The sequence below is a fragment of the Polypterus senegalus genome, chromosome 6 (genome assembly GCF_016835505.1).
Source record: "Polypterus senegalus isolate Bchr_013 chromosome 6, ASM1683550v1, whole genome shotgun sequence".
Taxonomy (NCBI): Eukaryota; Metazoa; Chordata; class Cladistia; order Polypteriformes; family Polypteridae; genus Polypterus; species Polypterus senegalus.
In genome coordinates this window covers 176,070,801-176,093,240 of record NC_053159.1, presented here as the reverse complement: position 1 = coordinate 176,093,240, position 22,440 = coordinate 176,070,801, and the positions used below count along the sequence as shown (strand labels likewise).

Below are 22,440 nucleotides of genomic sequence, written 5' to 3'. Positions count from 1 at the left end.
AGCAACTGTGAGTTACTCAAAATACTTTAAAAGAATAAACTCTGTTGGGTATATAACAAAAAATTCAGAATTTTAATTTCATTTAAATCAAATGTTAACATCCAGTGGGTGGGGAGAAACACTGTTGTAGTGGGTAGGTGGTAATGTAGCTTTATATTTGTGCTTACCAATCAAAAATACTTAAGTGAAATATAGGATACATTGTGTATTTAGAACTTACTATAAACTTAGTGTACACTAGAATAAAATTATTCATTTAATTAAAATTTTACATGTTGATGCTATTTATTATTGTTCAGGAATCAGTGTGTTTGGAACTTCACTTTAAGAATAGAATGATCATGTATTATGTGAAATTATATACTGGGAAATATGAAGATTTTCTGAGCTGTTGTATCCTATCCCTCTTCAATGAAAGATTTACTCTCCAAGTTGAATTTTTTGTTAATGTTTTTTTTTTTTGTTTAAATGTGGTACAGTAATGTTCTTATCCTTCCTGTGCAGTGTATCCTACATTTTGTCTTTTTGTTTCTCTTCAGCAAACCTGCTGCATTTGTACTTAGTTTTTGGTTGAGCTTGATATGCATTTTCTTTTGCTAGGTAAAGATTCCCAACTTTATGTATTGTATATGGATGCTCCAATTGAAAGGTAGATGATCAAAACTGAATGATTTTAATTTAAAAAGATTCAATCTGTGATCAGTAAATTGGCCGATCACGAAAGCTGTAATTTTTAGTTGCAGTGGTCCTTTACAGAAGATATTACAGCCAGTGCCTAAATAAAGCAGCAAGTTGAAGGTTTTTTTTTTTTTTTTTAAAGCAGTGTGGACTCTTCTGTATAGCAGAGCGAGAGAGGCAATTGGAGTAATTAGCTTTTACGTTATTAAAGTGGAGTAAAGGTCAACAGAGAAATTGGAGAGGAGTCATTGTCCTGTGCAGTTAAACAGCAAGAAAAGTTACGTTAAATACAGATCTTTTTAGTTTGTTTGGACACTGTGCTTGTTTTAAGTGTATCAGCTTACATTTTTTAATTGAAAAAAAAAAAGTAGATGAAGAATTTGAAGTTACTGCTTAGTAAATAATAAGCTTGTTAACAGCAAATGCATCTTTTGTAAAACAAATAAATGCTAAGCCTACAGAATTTAATTTTGTTAATATGCAGGTAGTATGGTGGACTTCAAGCCCTGAGGTTGTGGGTTTATTTCCTGTTACTGATGCAGTGTGACCATTTGCAAGTCACTTGACCTGCCTGTCCTCCAAGTGGCAAACCAAAAGAAATGTAGCAAATTGGATCATAAATGTTGTAAGTCACCTTGGGTAAAGGCATCAGCTAGTGCTGGGCGATATACCAGTTAATATCAAAAATCGTTTTTTTATTTTTGTTGTGGTATAAGAAAAATCAATATCATGAGACCGGTTTAAATTGCCCAAACAATGTTTGGAACGTGGCGCACCGGGAAACTGTTTTAAGGGGGACCTTTTTCTCTGCTACACCGCTAAACAAGCATGCAACCGAGTACATGTGGTAGTGGAGGTATTGCGCTGTAAAAATGGACAGAGAACATTCCGAAACTGAAGCTGTAGCAGATGATAAAGTTGAACATGATGACACAGAAGAACTTTTGGTGGAAAAAGGAGTCCCATCTGTTGTCTGGAGATACTTTGGATTTAAAAGGTCGGATGTGGACCATTATGTTCAACTGTGTGAATACTGTTCCTGTACTACTGGGTAAATACTGCAAGCCAAGTTGTACTTGTTTTATTTTTTTCAATACTGTGTAATGTACCTGGGTACTGTGTAATAGTGTGATGACATGTTGACTTTATTCTCGACATTTCTACTCTATTTTCGCTGTTTATGTCGAGATTAAAGTCGACATGTTGATTTTATTTTTCGTAATTTGTCATTAAAGTAGAACATCATAAACTGAACTTCATCTTAAAATGAATATTTAATTTACTAGATTTTTTTTCAAAATGTAGCACATTAAATGATTTGTGTTCCCCGAGCCATGTTAATCACTACTTGCCTCTTAAACTGACTTCCTCTTGCACTAAGAAGAGGCGCAGGCAGTACACAGAATACATTAATTTCATTACATTCCTGCTCCTTGAAAAATTAGAATGCGAAGATAAATATTTGATGTAATTTTCATGATGAAATGCATTAAAGCATGTATTAATCATGTATGGTCATGGTGGCATGAAGGTTGCACTACTGCCTCACAGAAAAGGGGTCCCGGGTGTTCCCTGCTTTGAAGATTTTCTGGTGGATTTACTCGGCTTGCTTCATTTTCCTTTCAAAGTCATGTAGGATATGGAGTTTTGTTATGCTGTATTGACCCTGCTAGTGTATGTATTGCTTGTATTCACCCTGCGATGTGCTGTCGTTCAGGATTTGCTTCTGCCTCGCACACAGTGTTTGCTGGGATGGGCACAATCCTGAATGGATGGCATAATTAAATATGTATAATGAAGATTTTTTTTAAAAGTTTTGAACACTCCGTGTTAAGTTAAACCTGTGCAATAACCATTCATACATCCAGTTTTTTTTGAAGCCTCGTCACACCTGCCATAAAGTTCTCTACACTGAACGTACACCTGGGGACCCCTTACTGCGAGGAAGCAGCACTACCGCCTCACTACCATGCATGTTTACCTGCTTTAATACATGTCATCATGAAAATGTCAAGTATATATCTTAACATTCCAAATTTTCAGAGAGCAGGAATATCATGAAGTGAATGTATTCTGTGCAGCGATTCCTGCCTGCACCACCTCTTAGTGTGGAGGAAGTCCGTTTAAGAAGCGAGTAGCGATTAAAAACTGGGTCGGGGAACACTTAACACAAAGCCTTTAATGTGCTACTTATTACGGGGTTTCAGAATATCTAGTAAATTAAACATTGATTTTGGGATGAAGTTTAGTTTACGACATTCTACTTTAATGACAAAATAAACTGAGAATAAATTCGGCATGTTGATATATTGACATATTGTTGACATATAGTTTTTTTTCTTCACTGTGGCCTTAATACACTTCTGTAGTGCTATACCACAATAGTATTATAAATGCAAGTTGCAGTTTTATTATTTGTGTGTATAGTTTAGCATGAAACAAGGTCCATATTAATGCGTTTTGTCTTAATGATGGTTCAGTTGTCTCAGCAAGTTGCACTTTTTTTAATTTTTTTTTTATTTGGTGAATACTGTATGATGCACCTGGGCTTGAAGTAATAGTAGTATTACTGGAAGTTGCACTATTATTTTATTTTTTATTAGTTTAAATATTATGCAGTTTAATGATGGTCAAGTTTTTTTAAAGAGTCACTGTGTCATTGGACAGAGATTAACATTAATAGAAAGTGCAGTTGGTTTACAAAAAATATTCACTACTTATTCCTTTTCTAAGACATGTTCAGTGCAGTACAACTTTTGACAAGCACCTCTGAATATTTTACGAAGTCTAAATGCCTCTTTGGACGGTTGAAAATATGTTGTTCAATAAAAGGGTTCTATATTTTGACTGCAACTGTCACACAATGTGATTCCTTCTCTTCATTAGTGCCACCCCCTTGAAAACTATCACTTTATGGGGCTATGCAATCTTGTATTAATACTTGCGTGCACATTAAAATGTTTTTTTGTACAATGCTCATGACAGTGGAATAGGTTATTCTTAGCCAGTGTTCTGCAGTAATTGCAGTGGAAAATGTGATTAACATCCACTCATGCATGGGAGAAAAATACCGTTGAATACAGTGAACCGGTATTTTGAAAAATACCATGATATAGAATTTTGGTTATACTGCCCAGCACTAGCATCAGCCAAATAGGTAAATGTTAATAAAAAAATGAACAGTTAAGTTAGTTTAATTATAAAAATGCACTTTAATATAGGGCATAAAACTTCTGTTCGTCTGGTTGTGCAGGAGCTTAGTGTTTAAAAAAAAAAAAAATAAATAAATAAATTCTTGCCTTCCACACCAACGGTGTTTAAAGTAATGCATACAGTATGTGACTGGTTTCTACTTTGGTAATTTTTCCAAAAAGTGCAGATTTTTGATCCAATGCTCTTGGCTATGCTCAAGATGCTCCTGATCTTACCCTTCTCAGTCTTTGGTATAAATTAACCACTTCCCCACATATCTCTTCCCTAAATAAACTTAGAACCGTAAATTTTGTTCTGCACTGGTTACAATTCTTTGTATAGTCTTTTAACTTGCTGCCCTATGGGTGAATCAAATGGGTTTGATTTTGTTTTATATCAAAGGGGCAAACTGTCAGCTGCCGCATACACAAACCAATGAGTGTTCTCTCGTAATTATGATGCATAGAATGCAATTCTAAGGAAAATAGGAATTCAGGTGTTATAGACTGCAAGCAGAAGAGACTTAACTGTGTTATAATTTGTGTTTGTCATACCACAACTGAATTCAGAAAATAAGAGCTGATTTTGTGGCTAAACTCTCCATATCCAGAAGTCTTGTCAGACAGCGCATTATTTTGAGATGGTGCATGCTGTACAATGATGCTATAAAAATGATTCCGTTTACATGGATTTGTGCTGAATCACGTCCTAAATTAGGAGTTACTTGGATGACATCAAGAGTGGGCTTTATAGTACTGCGTGGTCTGATCTTGTACAGTACTTCATACCCATATGTCTTGATATAAATGGGACAGTCTTTCATTTCCATGGTACTATTAATATTCTCATCAGTCCCTTGAATGATTCTGTAACTGTACTGAATAACCTACCCTACACACAAATTTTGCACTCTGATATAAAGCAGTGAAACTCAATATAATTTTAGTAATGTAGTATTATTTTCTGCTAGGTAAAGTCGCAAAGAATGGTATATGATATGTGACCTTTTCTAAATATATTGTGCATTTTTAATATTGGAGAACAGGAAGGCTAAATGAATGTAAAGAATTTAAATACATTTCACTTCCCATACAGGCATTTTGGAGCCTTTTTTTTTGGTAGTAAACTAAATTATTACATGAATTTTGGTGTATCATTGGGTCTTCACACATTTTAATGCTGTCTGTAAGGAGCTGATTTCTTAGACCTTTTGTCAAGGGACAGAATGTTGTTTGAGGAGCAGGAGTGTTAGGCTTTATAGCACCATAGCAGCAATGTTGCCTGTTTCTAATCTGTGTGTGTGTGTGTGTGTTCTGACTTTTTTTTTTAAGCACTATATTCAGTAATTTAATTTAATTTGCAACCTCTTGGCTCTGTTTAGGGTTTTAGGATAATACTGATTTTTATCATACATCTGGCATTAAATGAATTTAAGCCTAAAATTTGTTCAGAAAGGAAAACGGACAGTTAAGGTTATCTTTTGAGAAACTGCATTTTTAGGTTGATTTGCCTATAGCCTGTTTGACTGTTTTGAAGGAGCACTTCATTGTCATTCACAGTGGCACCGTCAGTATACTGAAATCATTATACCCTCTGTGCTGTGCTTGTGCTACCTGGTTTCCCTTAGCTCAGAATGATGCTATCAGGTGATTCTAGTCTGAGCACTCCACCATTCATGGCACAGTTAATTAGAGTCTTGGCTTTTTGTTTTTGAGACACTTTGCATCATTTATAAATAAAAATGTGTATTTTACTGTTTCATGTGTTAATTGTTACAGGGCTGCAGCAGATGCAATCTATTTGTGCTTGGATATCAAAATTAGTAAGGTATTGCAAAATATGTTTGAAGGAGAGCATCTAGTTATCAGTTTGGAAAAAATGCTGCTTATTATTATTTTGTTGGTATAATGGAGCAACACAATGAAAGCTGTAAACATCACAGGGTTTACAATAACACAAAGCAAACATTCTCCTGGGAGAGAGACATTACTATTGGGAAAGGCATAAAATCATTAAGGTACTTTGTGAAATACTTAATAGTTTATTAATCTTTCCAAATTTACAATGCATTTCAAACCACATCCTTATGAGTGGGAGCAGTAAATCAGACGGTCTCTCAAATCATACATGGTGTGGTGCATGTTGGAAAACATATATAAAATGACAAATCAGTAGTGTGCATTTATTAATTCTTACTAGTTGGATTTTGCAATTAGTTCTTTCATAATTATGTTAGGGAAAAAAACAGGTTGAAATTTTTTGAATACTTTTTAAATGTTTTTGAATTTTAGAAGTATTTTAAAAGTATTAAAATAAAGTAGGAAGAATTTGCATCTGTGTCTAAATAATACATGGAACAACCATTAAAGAGTTGAGTTTTTGGGCATTTTGTAAGAGGTGACTTGTTTTTGTATGATATACTGAACAGTCGGTTCATCTTCCATAAGCATTAATTATAATATCTTAAAGCAGATGACCATTTAATTATTATACCCAACTGCTAGCATTTAGTAATAAAAAAGTGTTTAAAAAATGCTTATATTGATGATACATTTCTACACTTTTACTGCTGTAAGCCAGTTTGGTCAACAGGTTAAATGAATCATCAGATGCCTTAGAAAATAAGTAAATAGAGAAACAATTTTTTCGTTGCTATCAGTTTTTCTTAAAATATTTAAGTTTGTTATACTGTTGTCCCTTAACTGATCATTAAGGGATTTTTTTTGTATTGATCTTCAGTTGTTAACACTTATTTACTGTGTTCATTATCACAAATTAGGTGCCATGGATGAACTTCACAGCCTTGATCCCAGAAGACAAGAACTGCTAGAAGCCAGATTCACTGGGGGGGTGAGTGGAAGCACTGGAGGGAGCACTGGGAGTGGGAGTGTTGGTGCTAAGGTAAGTGTGCCTTAATGTATGCATGGATCAAGGTCAAATTCTAAGCAGTGCTCTTTTCACTTGCCTCATCAGATAAATAAATAGCTTTTGGTGGAATAATTTAAGCCTGAACATTTTGACAGCTTTAATATTTGAAGAACTTATTTAAAAGGGAAATCAAATACAAATAAATGAAAATGGCATTTATAACACAATTTAACTCCAAGCTTTGCACTCTTTAAATTAGATAGACTTTAATTACTTATGTACTACAGGAAATATTTTTGGATTTCTTTTAGTTTTCATCTTGGGTGAATTTTGGTTAATTTTAGTTCTAAAATTTCTTTAGCATGACTTTGCACATAGGTTAAGTAGTTTTAAATGCACACAGTTTTATTTAGGCTGGCATAACTCAACATGGAATCTCGGCGATTATGCTGTAGTTAAGGTTGAAAGAATGAAAGTTTCTTTCATTCCATCAGCTTGTGAATTGGCGTATTTGGCAATAAGGACTTAGTTTGCAGATACTGAAGTCCTTATTGCGTTTCTGTTTTAACAGAATGTGCAGTAAACAGAACCTTTGTTAAATGATCTTATATGAAAAGTGTTGGGACACTTGAAAGAACAAGTCTCTTCACGCTGAAATAAAGAGGTATTTGGAAAGTGATTTTCTTATTAATGTAAGATCTCCTTGAAAAGTAGAAATGATTTAAGCCAAGTACTTTACATTTTCAACTGTTGCAAAAGTTTCTACACTGTTTCTACACTGTTAACCAATATTTTAGGTGAACTAATTTTCTGTTGTATATTACCATATTGCCAGGATTTTGATGCCCTTGACTGCAAGATACATGATTGATTTAAGAATGTGTTCTGTCTTGAAGCACAAACATATATACTGAATATTCTACAAATCTTCTTTAACTTGAATTTATTAACTATCCATTAACTTATTAAAACTGGACACCTTTTACATAAAATCCTCTTCTGTCTTTGGTGGTGCTTTTTATGAAGGACGGATGATTTTATTTTTGGCAGCTTTCTGCCACAGTGGTGATGTGCATGGCTCTTGGCTCTCTGTTTCGGTGCTTGGTTGTGTTAATGTGTGTATATGTGAGAGGTGTGCTGAGATGGATTTGTATAGTCATATGGACTTGCTAAATATTGGAATATGATGCCATATATGAATATTACTAACGGTTACCAGCTGATCCACAACATACCAATATAGTGAGACCTCCAGGGACTTCCTGAATTATCATCACGTCTGAGAGGTGGTTCAGATGGCGGCGGGAGCGCAAGCAGAAATGAGGATGCTGGGTGGGCCTACTGGTTTAGAGGTCTGCATGGGACTGATTTCTTTTAAAACTCAGGCCAAACTGCTCCCGCAGTACTCCATCTCAAGCTGTCCTGCTCCCGCCCACAGAAACGCATTGTTTCTGTAACCATTAAGGACAAAAAGGCATTTTGATAAGTTTGTTTAACTTTTTAAGTACAAGAAAGCGGTTGAAGATTTCTCTTCTTTAGCCCAGTTATTCTTTTCACTTTTTTGCAATTATTCTGCTTTTGTTAGTATTTTATTACAGATCTTTCAATGCAACTTTAATAATTTAATAAGTGTGCACTTTTTCACAGAAAGGAATATAAGAGCAGTGTAAGCAACGTGTTTTATTGAAGCTTTATAAGTAGACAACTGCTTACTATTTCGTAAGGAAATCAAAGTATGAGCAATATTAATAATTGACGGACACGGAAGGTAGGTGCTATCCACATACAAGTTGCACATATAATTTTAACTTAAAACATAAGCTTTTCTAGTAGGCATATTACTGTTAAACACTCCACAGCTCACAGTTTTTGTTATCAATGCCAGCACACTGCAACCAAGCAAAGCACTGTGAGTGTACAGGCATCTCCACATCTACCCGCTGGCTCTCTCAGAAAAGAGGCCGCTAACTAACAGCTGTCAAGTGAACTTCACTGCCGTCTTTGATTTTATGCAGTCGCATTAAGGTGAGATTATTACAAATCTCTTCTTGTTCCTGCGCCTTTTGCGATCGGCTTATATAAAACATAGACATAGAAGCTTTGGGTTCCTTTGTATGTTATGTCTGTTTTATTGATTATATCCTGTCATTATGCCTTTTACTTAATAAAATCTGATCATAAAAATAAGAAGTTTTGGGCTAAGAAATGCTGCTATTTTGTAGAGCACCTGAATAGTTGTCGCTGAAAAGTTTAAGTTCTTACAAATGTCGTAATATCTAATTCCAAAAAGGCCTTCACATATTTTAATGGTTTGAAAAGAGAGACCACAGTTGTAAGTATTTTATGTTGATGAGGCTAGTCGTTAATTTGCTGAATCCAGTGTATCGAAATTAGAGTTACATCTCGTCTCCATAGACTGTTTGAGTGACCTTGTGAGCTTGCCTTGCTATCCAGTATGTGTGAAATACCTGACTAACATTTTTACATTAGCCAGAATCTGTGCAACGTTTGGTGCTTTAATAATAATTCATTACATTTAAATAGTGCTTTTCTGAAATTCTCAAAGCACATTGCATGCAGTGAGGACCCGGTGCGTGAACCCATGACCACTTTACTACATGGCAGCAGTGCTACCACTCTGTCACTGCTGGTGCAAAAGCACATGAGAGAATCATGTCAAGAATGTGGACACTATGGTTTAATCTGGTGTAGGGTTAGGCTTAGGGTTAGATTAGGGTTCATGTCTGCAGTGATTGTTTGCTTGGACAGTAGAAGCCAATTGCAAAACTCTTATGTTTATCCACAGATTAAAGCACAAATGTTTTTACCTGTTTTAATCGTGCTTGATTCAACAACATTTATTTATATAGCACATTTTCATACAAAAAATGTAGCTCAAAGTGCTTTACAAAATGAAGAATAGAAAAATAGAAGACACAATAAAAAATAAAAATAAGTCAACATTAATTAACATAGAATAAATAAGGTCCGATGGCCAGGGTGGACAGAAAAAAAAAAACTCCAGAGGCTGGAGAAAAAAAATAAAATCTGTAGGGATTCCAGACCAAGAGACTGCCCAGTCCCCTCTGGGCAATCTACCTAACATAAATCTAAACAGTCCTCTTTGTATTTAGGGTTCTCATGGAAGGACTCGATGATGATGGTCACGTAGACTTCTGGCTTTCAGTCCATCAATGTTGGAACATCATGATGCTTTGAGTAGGTGGTGGTGGCGCAGGCCGCCACCACAAAGAAACCGGAAAAAGAAACAGAACAGAGAGTTGGGGTCAGTACGGATTTTGGAGCCATTATGAATAGTTATTATGATGAATTGAACATACAGAGTATCAGTATTAAGTTAAAGTGAAGTTAGGAGAAAGCCATGTTAAAGTAATGTGTTTTCAGCAGTTTTTTTTAAGTGCTCCACTGTATTAGCCTGGGGAATTCCTATTGGCAGGCTATTCCAGTAGTAAATCCTGAATGACACAGGCAACCAGTGTAGTGACATCAAAACTGGAGAAATGTGTTCGGATTTTCTTTTCCTAGTTAGGATTCTAGCAGCTGCATTCTGCACTCGTTGCAAGTGATTTATGTCTTTTTTGGGTAGTCCTGAGAGGAGTGCGTTACAGTAATCTAGTCGACTGAAAACAAAAGCGTGAATTTCTCAGCATCTTTCAATGATATGAGGTCTAATTTTGCTATGTTTCTTAAGTGAAAAAATGCTGTCCTAGTGGTCTGATGAAAATGTGATTTAAAATTCAGATTACAGTCAACAGTTACCCCTAAGTTTTTTACTTCTGTTTTAACTTTTAATCCTAATGCATCAAGTTTATTTCTGATAACCTCATTGAATCCATTATTGCCAATTATTAAAATTTTAGTTTTCTCTTTATTTAGTTTGAGAAAATTACTATTCATCCATTCAGAAATACCAGTAAGATATTGTGTTAGTGAATCGAGTGAGTCGCAGTCATCAGGTGCTATTGATAATTATGTGTGTCATTAGCATAGCTGTGGTAACTCGCGTTGTAACCTGAGATAATCTGACCTAACGGAAGCATATAGATTGAGAACAGCAGCGGACCCAGGATACAGCCTTGTGGAACACCATATCGGATATCCTGTGTGTCTGAGATGTGATTACCACAACTCCCAAATAATTTTCTACCTGCCAGGTAGGATTCAAACCAATTTAAGACACAGCCAGAGAGGCCCACTCATTGACTAAGACGATTTCTAAGAATATTGTGAACAATGGTGTCAAATGCGGCACTCAGATCTAAGAGGGTAAGAACAGATAAATGGCCTCTGTCTGTATTTACCCGCAAGTCATTTACTACTTTAACGAGTGCAGTTTCTGTGCTGCGATTTATTCTGAAGCCTGACTGAAATTTATCAAGAATAGCATGTTTGAGGTGGTCATTTAACTGCATAATGACTGCCTTCTCTAGAATTTTACTTAAGAAGGGCAGGTTAGAGATGGGTCTAAAATTTTCAAAAGCAGAGGGGTCAAGATTATTTTTCTTGAGCAGGGGTTTAACTACAGCAGTCTTAAGACAGTCTGGGAAGACCCCCATATCTAATGACGAATTTACTATGTTAAGAATATTGTCAATTAGCACGCCTGATACTTCTTTGAAAAACCTTTTTGGTATTGGGTCAAGGACGCAGGTGGAGGGTTTCAGTTGAGAGATTATACTATGTAATTCAGGTAAATCTATCCTGGTGAAAGCATTTAATTTGTTTATAATGGAGTACCGGGGCTTTGGAGGTTCTGCAGTGTTGGGGAGATATACTATGTTATCTCTAATATCATTAATTTTTTGATTGAAAAACAGGGTCAAACGGTCTCAAAAAAGCACCCTTGACACAAGATTGTAGTTCTCGTTACTATAACGGATGGTAACAAATATGAAAGAGGAGTTTTAGCATGTCACGTGCAATATCTCTTCTTAGTTTTTGGGGTTTTTCTACCACGTGCCCCGATACAGTCGTTGGATCGGGCAGTATCTCTTTAAACTTCAGACTTTCCAGTTCTGGCTGCCATGTTAAACACTGACATCAGACTTTGTTATAAGGCGTTATATTCTTGCCAACAAAATCCACGCATTTGTCCAGTGGTTTGCTTTTGCAGTAGTTGTTACTTTTGATAGGTTTGACAAGAATGTCAGCTTAGTTTGACCCTTCCCTTCTGCACGTGTTGTGCTTTAAACCTGATGTGTCCGACTTGTTTCCACTGTATGTCAGCACATTTATCGCAGCAAGCAAACAGCAAATGGTTAACAATAGAAAATGATTGCAAAATGTCAGACTTCCCCTTACTGAGTTTTGCAGTCTTGTACTCTCCTGTTTTAATGCTGTGTCCACCACTGTGGATGTAAGGCTGTCTCCGGCCTCTGCAAACTTGCGAAGGCTGTGCACAAGACAGTATATGAATGCATCCAAACTGCTTAGGCAAATGAATGTACTGTACGTTCTCTTTTAAAGTAATTTTAATTCCCCAGACTCTAGCTCCCACCTGCACACAGGTGTTGACGACCTGTGGTACTGAAAATAAGTCCTGCTTTGCAAACAATTGCATTGGGTTCAGTGAGTCCCACAGTTATCCTGCGGGAATGCAGACCTCTATACTGGTTAGACTAATGAAGCAGCTGCATAAACCCTTGATACAGAGAGTCTTCCTCACAAACACCAGATCATGCACAAATTAGACAAATTATTGATGGCTGCAAACTTCTATGTCTTTGAATGTTGTGTTGTGATCATTACGGAAACCTGGCCGCAGCTGCTTATTCTGAACACTGTAGGACAGCTGGCAGGCCATACCATCTAACGCTTTGACAGGAATGGAGAGACTGGCAAGAGAAAATGTATTTGCGTGTACATAATCAATGACTGGTATACCAACAGTAAGATTGTTTTAAGTTTTAAGCTGACGTTTCTATCTGACAAGGGAGCTTACAGTAGTGATCACTGTTGCTGTTTATATCCCTCATAAAGCTAACATTAGCTTACCTCTCACCTTCTACATAATATGATCAATAGGCTTATTGTGTCAGTTTTTATCCAGAGTACACACTGTAGCTGGTGATTTTAAACTAGCATGCCTAAAGACTCTGCTCCCCAAAATTGTGCAATATATTTTCCACCAGGTGGCAAGAACATGCTGGACCATGTTTCTTCCAACTTGAAGCATGCTTACACACATGGGTCTACCTGAACCAAAAACCACTGAACAACAGTGAAGTTCAGTCGCTGTTCAGAACCTGAGATTTAACGTTCAAGTCAGGGGATACGGCCCAGTACAGGGCAGCAAGAGCAAATCTGCAGAGAGGCATCAAAACTGTCAAGATGGCTTATAAGAGCAAGGTAGAGGCCTTTCTGACACACAGTAACACATGACAGTCCCCCACAGATCGAGAAGAACTAGCTGATTTAGTCTGGTTATGTTGTTTTTATAGTCTGAGGTATACAAAGTAAAAAAAAAAGGAAGACATGACTGTTCCTTGTCGTGATCCAGTGTTGGTCACATCTGTATGAAACAGTCCTTGAGTTTCACAAACTGGGGTGTGCCCGACAGATAATATATTATTCAGGACACCACTGGCTCATTCTTCTGCATTTCTGTATATTGCATATTTATAGCAAATTAAAACTTTTCAGTCATCCCTTTCTGGATGTACAGTACTCTTAGTACTCTTAGTTTTTTCAGGTGGCAGGTTTGTTGCCAGATTTGAAAGTAAAGTGGATTTTTAGCTTGTGAAAAAGCTCTGTCTTCTCCCTTGTCAGAAAAAGTTTAAAATCTGACCCCATTTCCCTGGGTGGATTGTTCATTCCTCTCCGACTGATATCTATATATACAGTAATCCCTCCTCGATTGCGGGGGTTGCGTTCCAGAACCCCCCACAATAGGTGAAAATCCGCGAAGTAGAAACCATATGTTTGTATGGTTATTTTTATATACTGTATTTTAAGCCCTTAAACTCTCCCACACTGTTTATAAATATTCTCCGCACAGTTATACAGTAAACCCTCGTTTATCATGGTTAATCCGTTTCAGACTCAACCGCGATAAATTAATTTCCACGAAGTAGGGTTCTTTATTTATAAATCTAGTATTTTTGCAGTTAGAGCATAGAAAACCTGTTTACCTTCTAAATACCTGTTTTAACATTATTAGAGACCTCTAGACATGAAAGAACACCCTTTAGTCAAAAGTTTAAACTGTGCCATGACCAGACAGAGATGACAGTTCTTTCTCACAATTAAAAGAATGCAAACATATCTTCCTCTTCAAAGGAGTGTGAGCGCTGAAGTCGTAAACAACGGAAAAACTTAAACCCAATTAAAGTAAAAATAATTTCTTTATTCTTAATTCTTGGTGAGTAGAAAAAATGTGAGACTGCCTCTTTCCAACTCAGTCGACTGATTTGGGTTTTAGCAGAATCTCCAAAGTAAACCCGTTCTCTCTTTTATATCCTAGAAAAGGAAAAAAAACCCCTAGCAGTTCATTCTGAGGTTATACATAGCTTAAGGTTAAATCTTAATTTATGACATACTGGAATGTCCTAAAACATGAAACAAACAGCCATTTGCATTCCCAAGGAATACACCCTTCTAATTATACACACTTAGAATCAATTTAAATATTCGTATAGTCCATTAAGATCTTACATTCTTCACTGGGTCCTCTGATAGTATCAGAGGTCAGCCTTTCCTATAAATGATAAAAGTTAGTCCCTTAATGCTGTGCACACAGCCCAACTCCTTTTCTGCATAAATGAGGAATAAATCATATAGCTCTCTGCAGCATGATCAACTCAAAACATAGTCCTTGATATCTGTGAGTTAAATAATAATGTTTTCTCTTCCTCAGGAGTGTGCGTCAGGAGCAGAGAATGTCAGAGAGAGAAAAGCAAACAATCAAAAAACAATAGGGCTGTTGGGCTTTTAAGTATGAGAAGCACCACGATAAAGGGAGCAATGTGAAGGTAGTCTTTCAGCATTTTTGAGAGGGGCATCTATATCCTCTAGGCAAACAGCCTCTGTGCAAACTGCCCCTCTACTCACACCCCCTCCGTCAGGAGCAGAGAATGTCAGAGAGGGTGAGAGAGACCGAGAAAAGCAAACAATCAAAAATCAATACGTGCTGCTAGACCTTTTAAGTGTGCGAAACACCGCATGGGAAACATATGTGTAGGGACGCTATTGGCGGATGGCTTAGAAGCTACCCAATCAGAGCATGTATTACATATTAACTAAAACTCCTCAATGCTATAAGATATGCTTTCCGTGCGGTGCTTGATTGTTTGCTTGTCTCTGCCTCTCTCTCACCCTCTCTGACATTCTCTGCTCCTGACGGAGGGGGTGTGAGCAGAGGTGCTGTTTGCACAGAGGCCGTTTGCCTAGTGGATACGGACCGCTTTATCTCTGTGCTTCCGCATACTTAAAAGCACAAAAGCACACTTATTGATTTTTTGATTGTTTGCTTTAATCACACGCTCTCTCTCTCTCTCTCTCTCTCTAACGTTCTCTGCGCCTGGCGGAGGGGATGTGAGCAGAGGGGCTGTTTGCACACAGGCTGTTTGCTTAGAAGATACGGACGCTCATCTAAAAAATGCCGCTTTATTGCGGTGCTTCTGCAAACTTAAAAGCACGCGTATTGATTTTTTGATTGTTTGCTTTTCTTTGCGAGCGAGCTCTCTCTCTCTCTGAAATTATCTGCTCCTGATGCAGACACTCCTTTGAAGAGAAGATATATTTGCATTCTTTTAATTGTGAGAAAGAACTGTCATCTCTGTCTTGTCATGGAGCACAGTTTAAACTTTTGACTAAATGGTGTTATTTCATGTCAAGAGGGCTCTAATAATGTTAACAGTGTGGGAGAGTTTATAAGGGCTTAAAATATATAAAAATAACTATACAAACATGGTTTCTACTTTGTGGATTTTCATCTATCGCGGGGGGTTCTGGAACACAACCCCCGTGATCGAGGAGGGATTACTGTATGTCTAAATTAAGTCTGCAAACAAAATTGGAGAATACAATATTAATGCAGTTTTTCACTTTATTTTGGTCAAATTGGGAAAAGACCACACATCGATATGATTAATCCTTTAAAAAAATCATCTATTTTCCAAAATATTTTTTCCTGAGATGACGACTGTGCTTGTATTGTGGTAGAAGAATGCAATGTTCTCATGTACTGTATAACATTTTAGAAATAAACATTACAATAGTAAGTTTCATATGTAAAGCTGGGCTTTCAGAAAGCAGGCTCGAGTACCAAATTTGCAAAGCTGGCAGCTAATTAGGCTAACCTATCCATTTATAATTCGTCAGTTCCTGATTCCTGCATACATAATGTCGCTTCAAATTTTAAATATGCCCTCCTTGAAAGGTTGATTTCAATAATATTTTTTTTTAATATAGTTTGAAGTTGTTTTAATTTGGGTAGCCTACAGTGATACAAAAACAAATGGCAATCAATAAATGGGAGAGAGAAAACAAAGGTATTTGGCCTAGTGTTTTCTAAAATTCATCTTGGGCCTACAATTTTCGTTTTGGTACATCACTTCTACATACATACTTTTCACCAGCATGTCTTTTTTTATTTTCAGGCCTTGACAAACAACGAATGTTCCAATCACAGCTTTGGTAGTCTTGGATCTTTAAGCGACAAAGAATCAGAGGTAAGAGAATAGAGGTGCCTATATAAAGCTTTTTATTTCATGTGTTTGAGAACGTTGTTAACCTAAAAGTAAATTGCAACAATGACACTTATGTCTTTATGTTAAATGTCTTAAACACCTAACTCTTTTAGGGCTAGTTTTTTCTTTTCTCCCAGGGCTGAATATTTTTCCAAAAACTAACTTTTCTTTAAAAAAGACACACAGCAATGGCTTAACATATCAAATCAACAAAAAATATTTACTTTTGACAAATGTTACTGTCTTGCATGTTGTATGAGCCTGCATACTAATGATTTCACATACATATCACATACATGTTACACAGCCAAGTCCTGCAAAATATGAACAATTCTGGTCCTGTATAAACATTGTCCAAGTACACAACATGACCTAAATGTTCATAGCCCTGAAGCAGCCCCAGCACAACCTGACTTGTCAAGGGACAGTTCTCTCTTTGAAAGAATACTTTCCTGTATATGTAATTACTTTCAGCCAGAAACCAGTGTTTGTGTCTGCCAGTACAAAATCATTTATGCCATACTTTGTGGGCTTGTCTGGCATATATTGGCAGAAAAAAGGCGTCCCTTGTATTTTGTCATAGATTCATGCACAGACAAATCATGGCCAGGCTGATAAAATTGTTTATATGTTGGTTCCACAACGTCAAGCAGGGGCTGAACTTTATACATGGGGTTATAGCCTGGCTCATCCGTTGGGATTTGCCTCTGGTTATCACAGAAGTGAATAAAACTTTGCAGGAGCATGTACCTATCACCCAGCTTAACCTGTCCAAAGCCACCAGGGGACAAAGCACATTTGGACCAATGCTCTCTGAAGTTATACCACCAGACTAGTTCCATCTCTATTTTTAATGCCACAAAGCCCTTCATCTCGTCTTTTGTTGTGGGGTTTCCACTTTGAACAACGAGAATGTGGTGCAAGCCCAGCCTGTGATTCAAAAAATTGCTCTGCATACCTGTTTGTCTTGTCTGAAAGTAGCTGAGAGAGCAGCCTGACGTAGTCCAGCGGCTGGTAATCTGTCGTTTCCAACAGCAAGCCATGCTGTCTTGTGAAGTCCTGTAGCCTGTTTGGCTCCCACTGATCCATTTCTGGGTATTCCTCCCACATGAACCTTGCTGTAGGTGCATCGGCTGTGTGAATGCTCTCAGCTGGAAGAGTAACTGATGCCAGTCAGAACATGTGCAAAGGGAATAAAAAGTGTATCTTGGCATTTTATGCACTGGTTGTTTTCTTCTTACTTCACCATGATGTTTATTTCATTTCAGCCAGATCTATCAGTAAAAAATGTAAAAGCGCTGAAAATGTCCTGTTTATTCCTTCTTGGCTGATTGCTGTTCTGTAGTTTGATTGCACTCTTCAGTGTTGACTGTGGAAAAAAATAGCTATTTTTGAAAGACAAAATAAACTTTTGTTTGAAGTTTATGTAACTGTGCAGAATTCATTTTAATGATGTATATATGTATTTTCATTTTGAACATGTTAGGGATGTTTGTTTTGTGTTTTTTTTCCATCATTTTATTTTTTGTGGTACACCGCCATTTTCTGTGCTGTCTGCCTCTCTTTGGTAGCAGTGGACCTGTTGGCATTCATTTGATATGATAATGCTCTTACTTTATAAGATGACATTGCAACAGTTCCAGTGTTTAAGATTTTGAATTGTGTAGAAAACATTTCTTGCAATTCTAGCTAGTTCAGTTTCAGTGGGTTATATGTAGTATTTGGGGAGTCAAAACTTTGCTTATTTTAATGTTGAATTTCAGTATGCATTTTGGGCTTTGTTAATTTGGTTCAAATTACTTTTTCTATAACCTACAATCCATTAATTTCTATTTTCTTGTCTTTAACTTCTACTTTTTTTTTAATTAAAACCATTCTGTGAGTTAGAGGTAGATTTTGAGGATTCTGTACAGTTTATTATCCCGTTTCTCAGAAAGTAATGTTAAGGACTAAAACTAAAAACATTTAAGCAAAAACGTACCTTTTGTGGGCCTCATCACAAACTATCCAAAAGAAGTATAACTGCCCACATTATTCCATCAATACCAGTATTCATGTGCAAGTTGCAGCTTAGTTTTCTATATAGCCCAGGGCTTGAAGAAATACAACTTAAATTTTTGACTTTTTTTTCTGGATGAAAATCTGCATCACTTGGTAACAGATATGAGAACATTTATTAATAGCAAGAAAAAAAAAAACATTTAATCAAACACACAATGCATTGGTTTGAAAGTAAAACTTGTGTTTCTGCAAAATTCTTGGTTCAATCTTTAAAGAGCAGTTGAAAACTGCTAATCACCCAGCTTGAGGAAGCCTGAACAAAATACCCATTCACTGGGAGGGAGTAAATTTTTTATGAGCCACAGGCACCTATAGTATTGTTTTTTTCTTTTCCATTAAATAATTTATATTTAGAAATATTCACTGAATGTATTCAAATTCAACATGCTAACACAAAATATGAAAAATTATAGCACATTAATTTTTTGTTTCTGCACTTGGATGAGCACATCCTAGTCTGTGACACAAAGTTTTCATAAGTGAAGCCTGCAGTGTTAAGTAAAAATAACAAAATAGAACTTCAGAGAAGAGTGAGGTCCAAGGTGCAAGTGAGAAATAATCAACTTGGCCATATAATACATAATAGGGACCAAGGTTTGAGCCATTAAACACTAATTGCAATTTGTCATGCAAAGCCAAAAAAAAAAACCACACAAACTGAAAAATAATGTATAGTGCTGTATTTACAAAATTAATTGTGGATTTTTGAAGCTAGTTGTAAAATAAGGCACAACAAAGCATGGTTTTTAACCATTTTCTGTCTTTTGTTCACACATGTGCCAAACTTGGACTCTCACAGGAACTGTACACACTTGACCAAAGGAATCTGTTCTAGCTGATTCAGTCTTGTTTACACAAGCCCTCAACACAGCAGTTTGTTACATTCTTGTAATAGCCTTTTGTGTGTATTTTTTTTGCTTTATGCTAGATCTTACAATATTACAGCCAAGCTAGGAGCAGTTCATGAAATATATACCTAAAGAACACCAGAAATTAAATCACATTTAAAATCTAATCCTTTTACAGAATACTGCCCTCTAACAGCCTTGCCTGATCCACCTGTGATCTGTTGCTATTGATAGCCTAACTACAAAAGCCTCCCTACTTCTCCATTCACATGCATCACATTGTCCACTAGTCACTTTTTACTGAAACAAGTGGTGCTGAATTATTTGCTGATTTTTATCTCCAGTAATGTGGTCACAAGAAGGTGCCAGTACTTTTTAAAATGACACAGTGGGCTCTATATTCATCTAGAAAACTTAACATTAGTGGAACAGGAAATGCCTTGCAGAATGCTTCAGGTAACTTATCTGAGTTATTAGGATCAAAGATCTCTCTAAGCTTTTCCTTACCAACATTAGATCAGTTTCACAGAACCACACATTTTAAGGAGAAACATACAAATGCAATTTATAGGTTACGCAAGGCACACAGGAAAGTGCTAATTCATTCAAGACAAAGCAAAACATGCAGCCCATAATTGGTTGGTTTTTAACCTGACAGAGGAGTTTAATTCCTTGTTGGTATTACAAAAGTTTTGTGACATGAGATCAATAGAAAAAATGCTTTTTGTAGTCTTTTTATTTACAACAGCTTTAAAAACTAAGTCTTTTCAAGCACTGGTCCTTCAGAAGTAGGGCCTAGGTTTGCACTTAACAGTTTTGAATCAAAAAACACATTGCAGTTATAACTGAAGAGACACCATTGAGTAGTATTTTTGACTGGCCATTTGCAAACTTCATATGACACATTCAAAGTGATTTTGATATAAATTGAAGTAGTAAAGTAATCAGACTCTAGTCAAGTCTGGTGAAGGAGAAAAAAAACACTGTGCTTCATTACGTTCACGTGTCTGAATATGAAATGTTCTCTTCATGGCGGCTGCATGGTGTAATCTGGCTGGTTCTTTAGCTGACTTAAGTTGTATTATATGGTGGTATTTTGCCTGTAACTTGGTGGTTGTTTCAGTGATACTTAGCTAGTGTATCTGTCTTATAGTTGGCGAAAAGATTTTTCCATCCCCTTTTCAGGTTAGGTTTTTAGTATTTAAATTGTACGTGAGAGCTGAGGGGGAGCAATGTTCATTTGCATGCATACTCTTTAGCTGTGTGCTAGTTTGTAAAGGATCATGAGTCTATAAAGGGCTATCCCAGACCATACAACAAACTGGTTCTGTCATTTTGGTATCTCATAGTCTGACGTTAGAGATGAAATTTTATCTTGATCAAGAAAGCCTTATCGGATTTAACTCTATGGGGTTGACCCTTAGGTTGTATTGCTGGTTGATGTTTTGTAATAAGACTGTAGAAGCCTCTTTGAATTGTGCAAAACTTAAGACGATACAAATGTTCTATCTACATTGGAATGCAGTTCTCTCCCCAAGGAAGGGATAAAGGGTGCCATCTTAATCTGTGAATTTCTGAATTTGTAAATAACATCTAAGTATATAACGATTAACATTGAAAACCTTATGAACATGAGCCACTGAAAAGCCAAAGCAGAAAGAGACCATTCCCACCTTTCCACACGTTTTCCAAGTGGAGTCTGTTCATACAGTAACTTGATCTGAGGAGACTTGAAAAAAGCCCTGACAAGATGGACCAAGAGAGGACACATTGCACATTCATGTTATTATCTCATCTGATGGCATTACAATATTACTAAGATGTGTAGCTTTCTTGCCAAGGTTCAGAGATGTTTGGCACAATTGTGACCCTGCCCACGCCCTGTAAAAACGCAATGCTCCCTTTCAACATTTAGTTCTGTGCAAGTCGATAAATGCAAGTAATGGGCAGTGAGATATATCTCTTATCTATAATTTCTCTCTATCTGTATGTCTATCGATCGATCAATCGCACATATACACAGATATATAGATAAAGACATATATCTCTTTCTATATATCTGTGTGTATATGTATATAAATAAAATCTGAACCTGAATCTACATCAGGGATTTTTTTGATACTTACACACAACTGACAGGAGATGATGATTTATTTATTTCAGTCTTGTTTGCTTGATATGAAACCAAGATGGTGGCAATATGGAATCTGCTGTTCTTAAAGACATGCCTCTTTTGTGTGTGAATCATGTCTGTTAAAGTATGTTGTTTACCTGAGGTAGAGACAATAGTATTTCCTAGCGGCCTCTTAAGGATGCTGCAACTTGCCACTGTGCAAAATTTATTTAGGAATAGTTTATAGTATATGGCAAAGAGCTGAAAGTGGTGTTATGGCCTCTAAATTCCACAAATCTCAATGTGATTGAGCATCTGTGGAATGTGTTGAAAAAACAAGACCAATCCATGAAGGCCCACCTCACAACTTATAATAATTAAAGCCTCTGCTGCTAATGCCTTGGTGCAAGATACCACAGGACACCTTCAGATATCTTGTGGAATTCATGTTTTGTCGGGTCAGAGCTGTTTTGGTGGCACAAGGATGATCTAATAAGTATGAGGTTTTAGTGATGTGGTTAATCAGTGTAAATACAGTTAAAATGCACGCTATCCCACTGTCAGCTAACATCTGTTATGTGGCATTTCTCAACTGCTCAAACCAAACCATGCATTGTTGATATGTTCAATCAGTAGAAACTTTTTATTAAGCTGATATTGTTGTTTGTCCACATTTTTGTTTCAGTTTAAGCATGAATGGTATGTATTATTGTATTCATTGCAATAAAAGGCTTTGGGCACTGTGGTTTGAAAATACTGTTTTCCCCTCCATATAGTTAATTTATCTTGGCAAGTGGTGGCCATTGCCTTGTTCAACGACAGCTTGTTTTGCTTTCAATAACGACAGACATTTTTCATTCTGTAATGTAGCAACAGTTACTGCATTTTTCTGCAACTCTTAAGCAGGTATTGAAAGATTTTCACCATTTTAATATAATTCCTTCCTGATAATTATCGTTCATCTGTCAAA

The 22,440-nt window shown here is 36.5% G+C and overlaps 1 protein-coding gene across 4 annotated transcripts in view; it reads left to right on the top strand.

Annotated features, from left to right (window-relative positions):
* Positions 1 to 22,440, top strand: part of tlk1a (tousled-like kinase 1a) — a 130,991-nt gene that overhangs the window by 58,153 nt on the left and 50,398 nt on the right. For 2 of the 4 annotated variants that reach the window (XM_039757608.1, XM_039757606.1), the window contains exons 2-3: positions 6,650 to 6,720; positions 16,359 to 16,430. In XM_039757608.1, coding sequence (XP_039613542.1) covers positions 6,655 to 6,720; positions 16,359 to 16,430 — 138 coding nt within the window. In that variant the 5' untranslated portion in view covers positions 6,650 to 6,654. Of the gene's footprint in view, positions 1 to 6,649; positions 6,772 to 16,358; positions 16,431 to 22,440 lie in introns of all 4 variants that reach the window. The other 2 variants (XM_039757607.1, XM_039757605.1) reach the window with 1 other exon arrangement.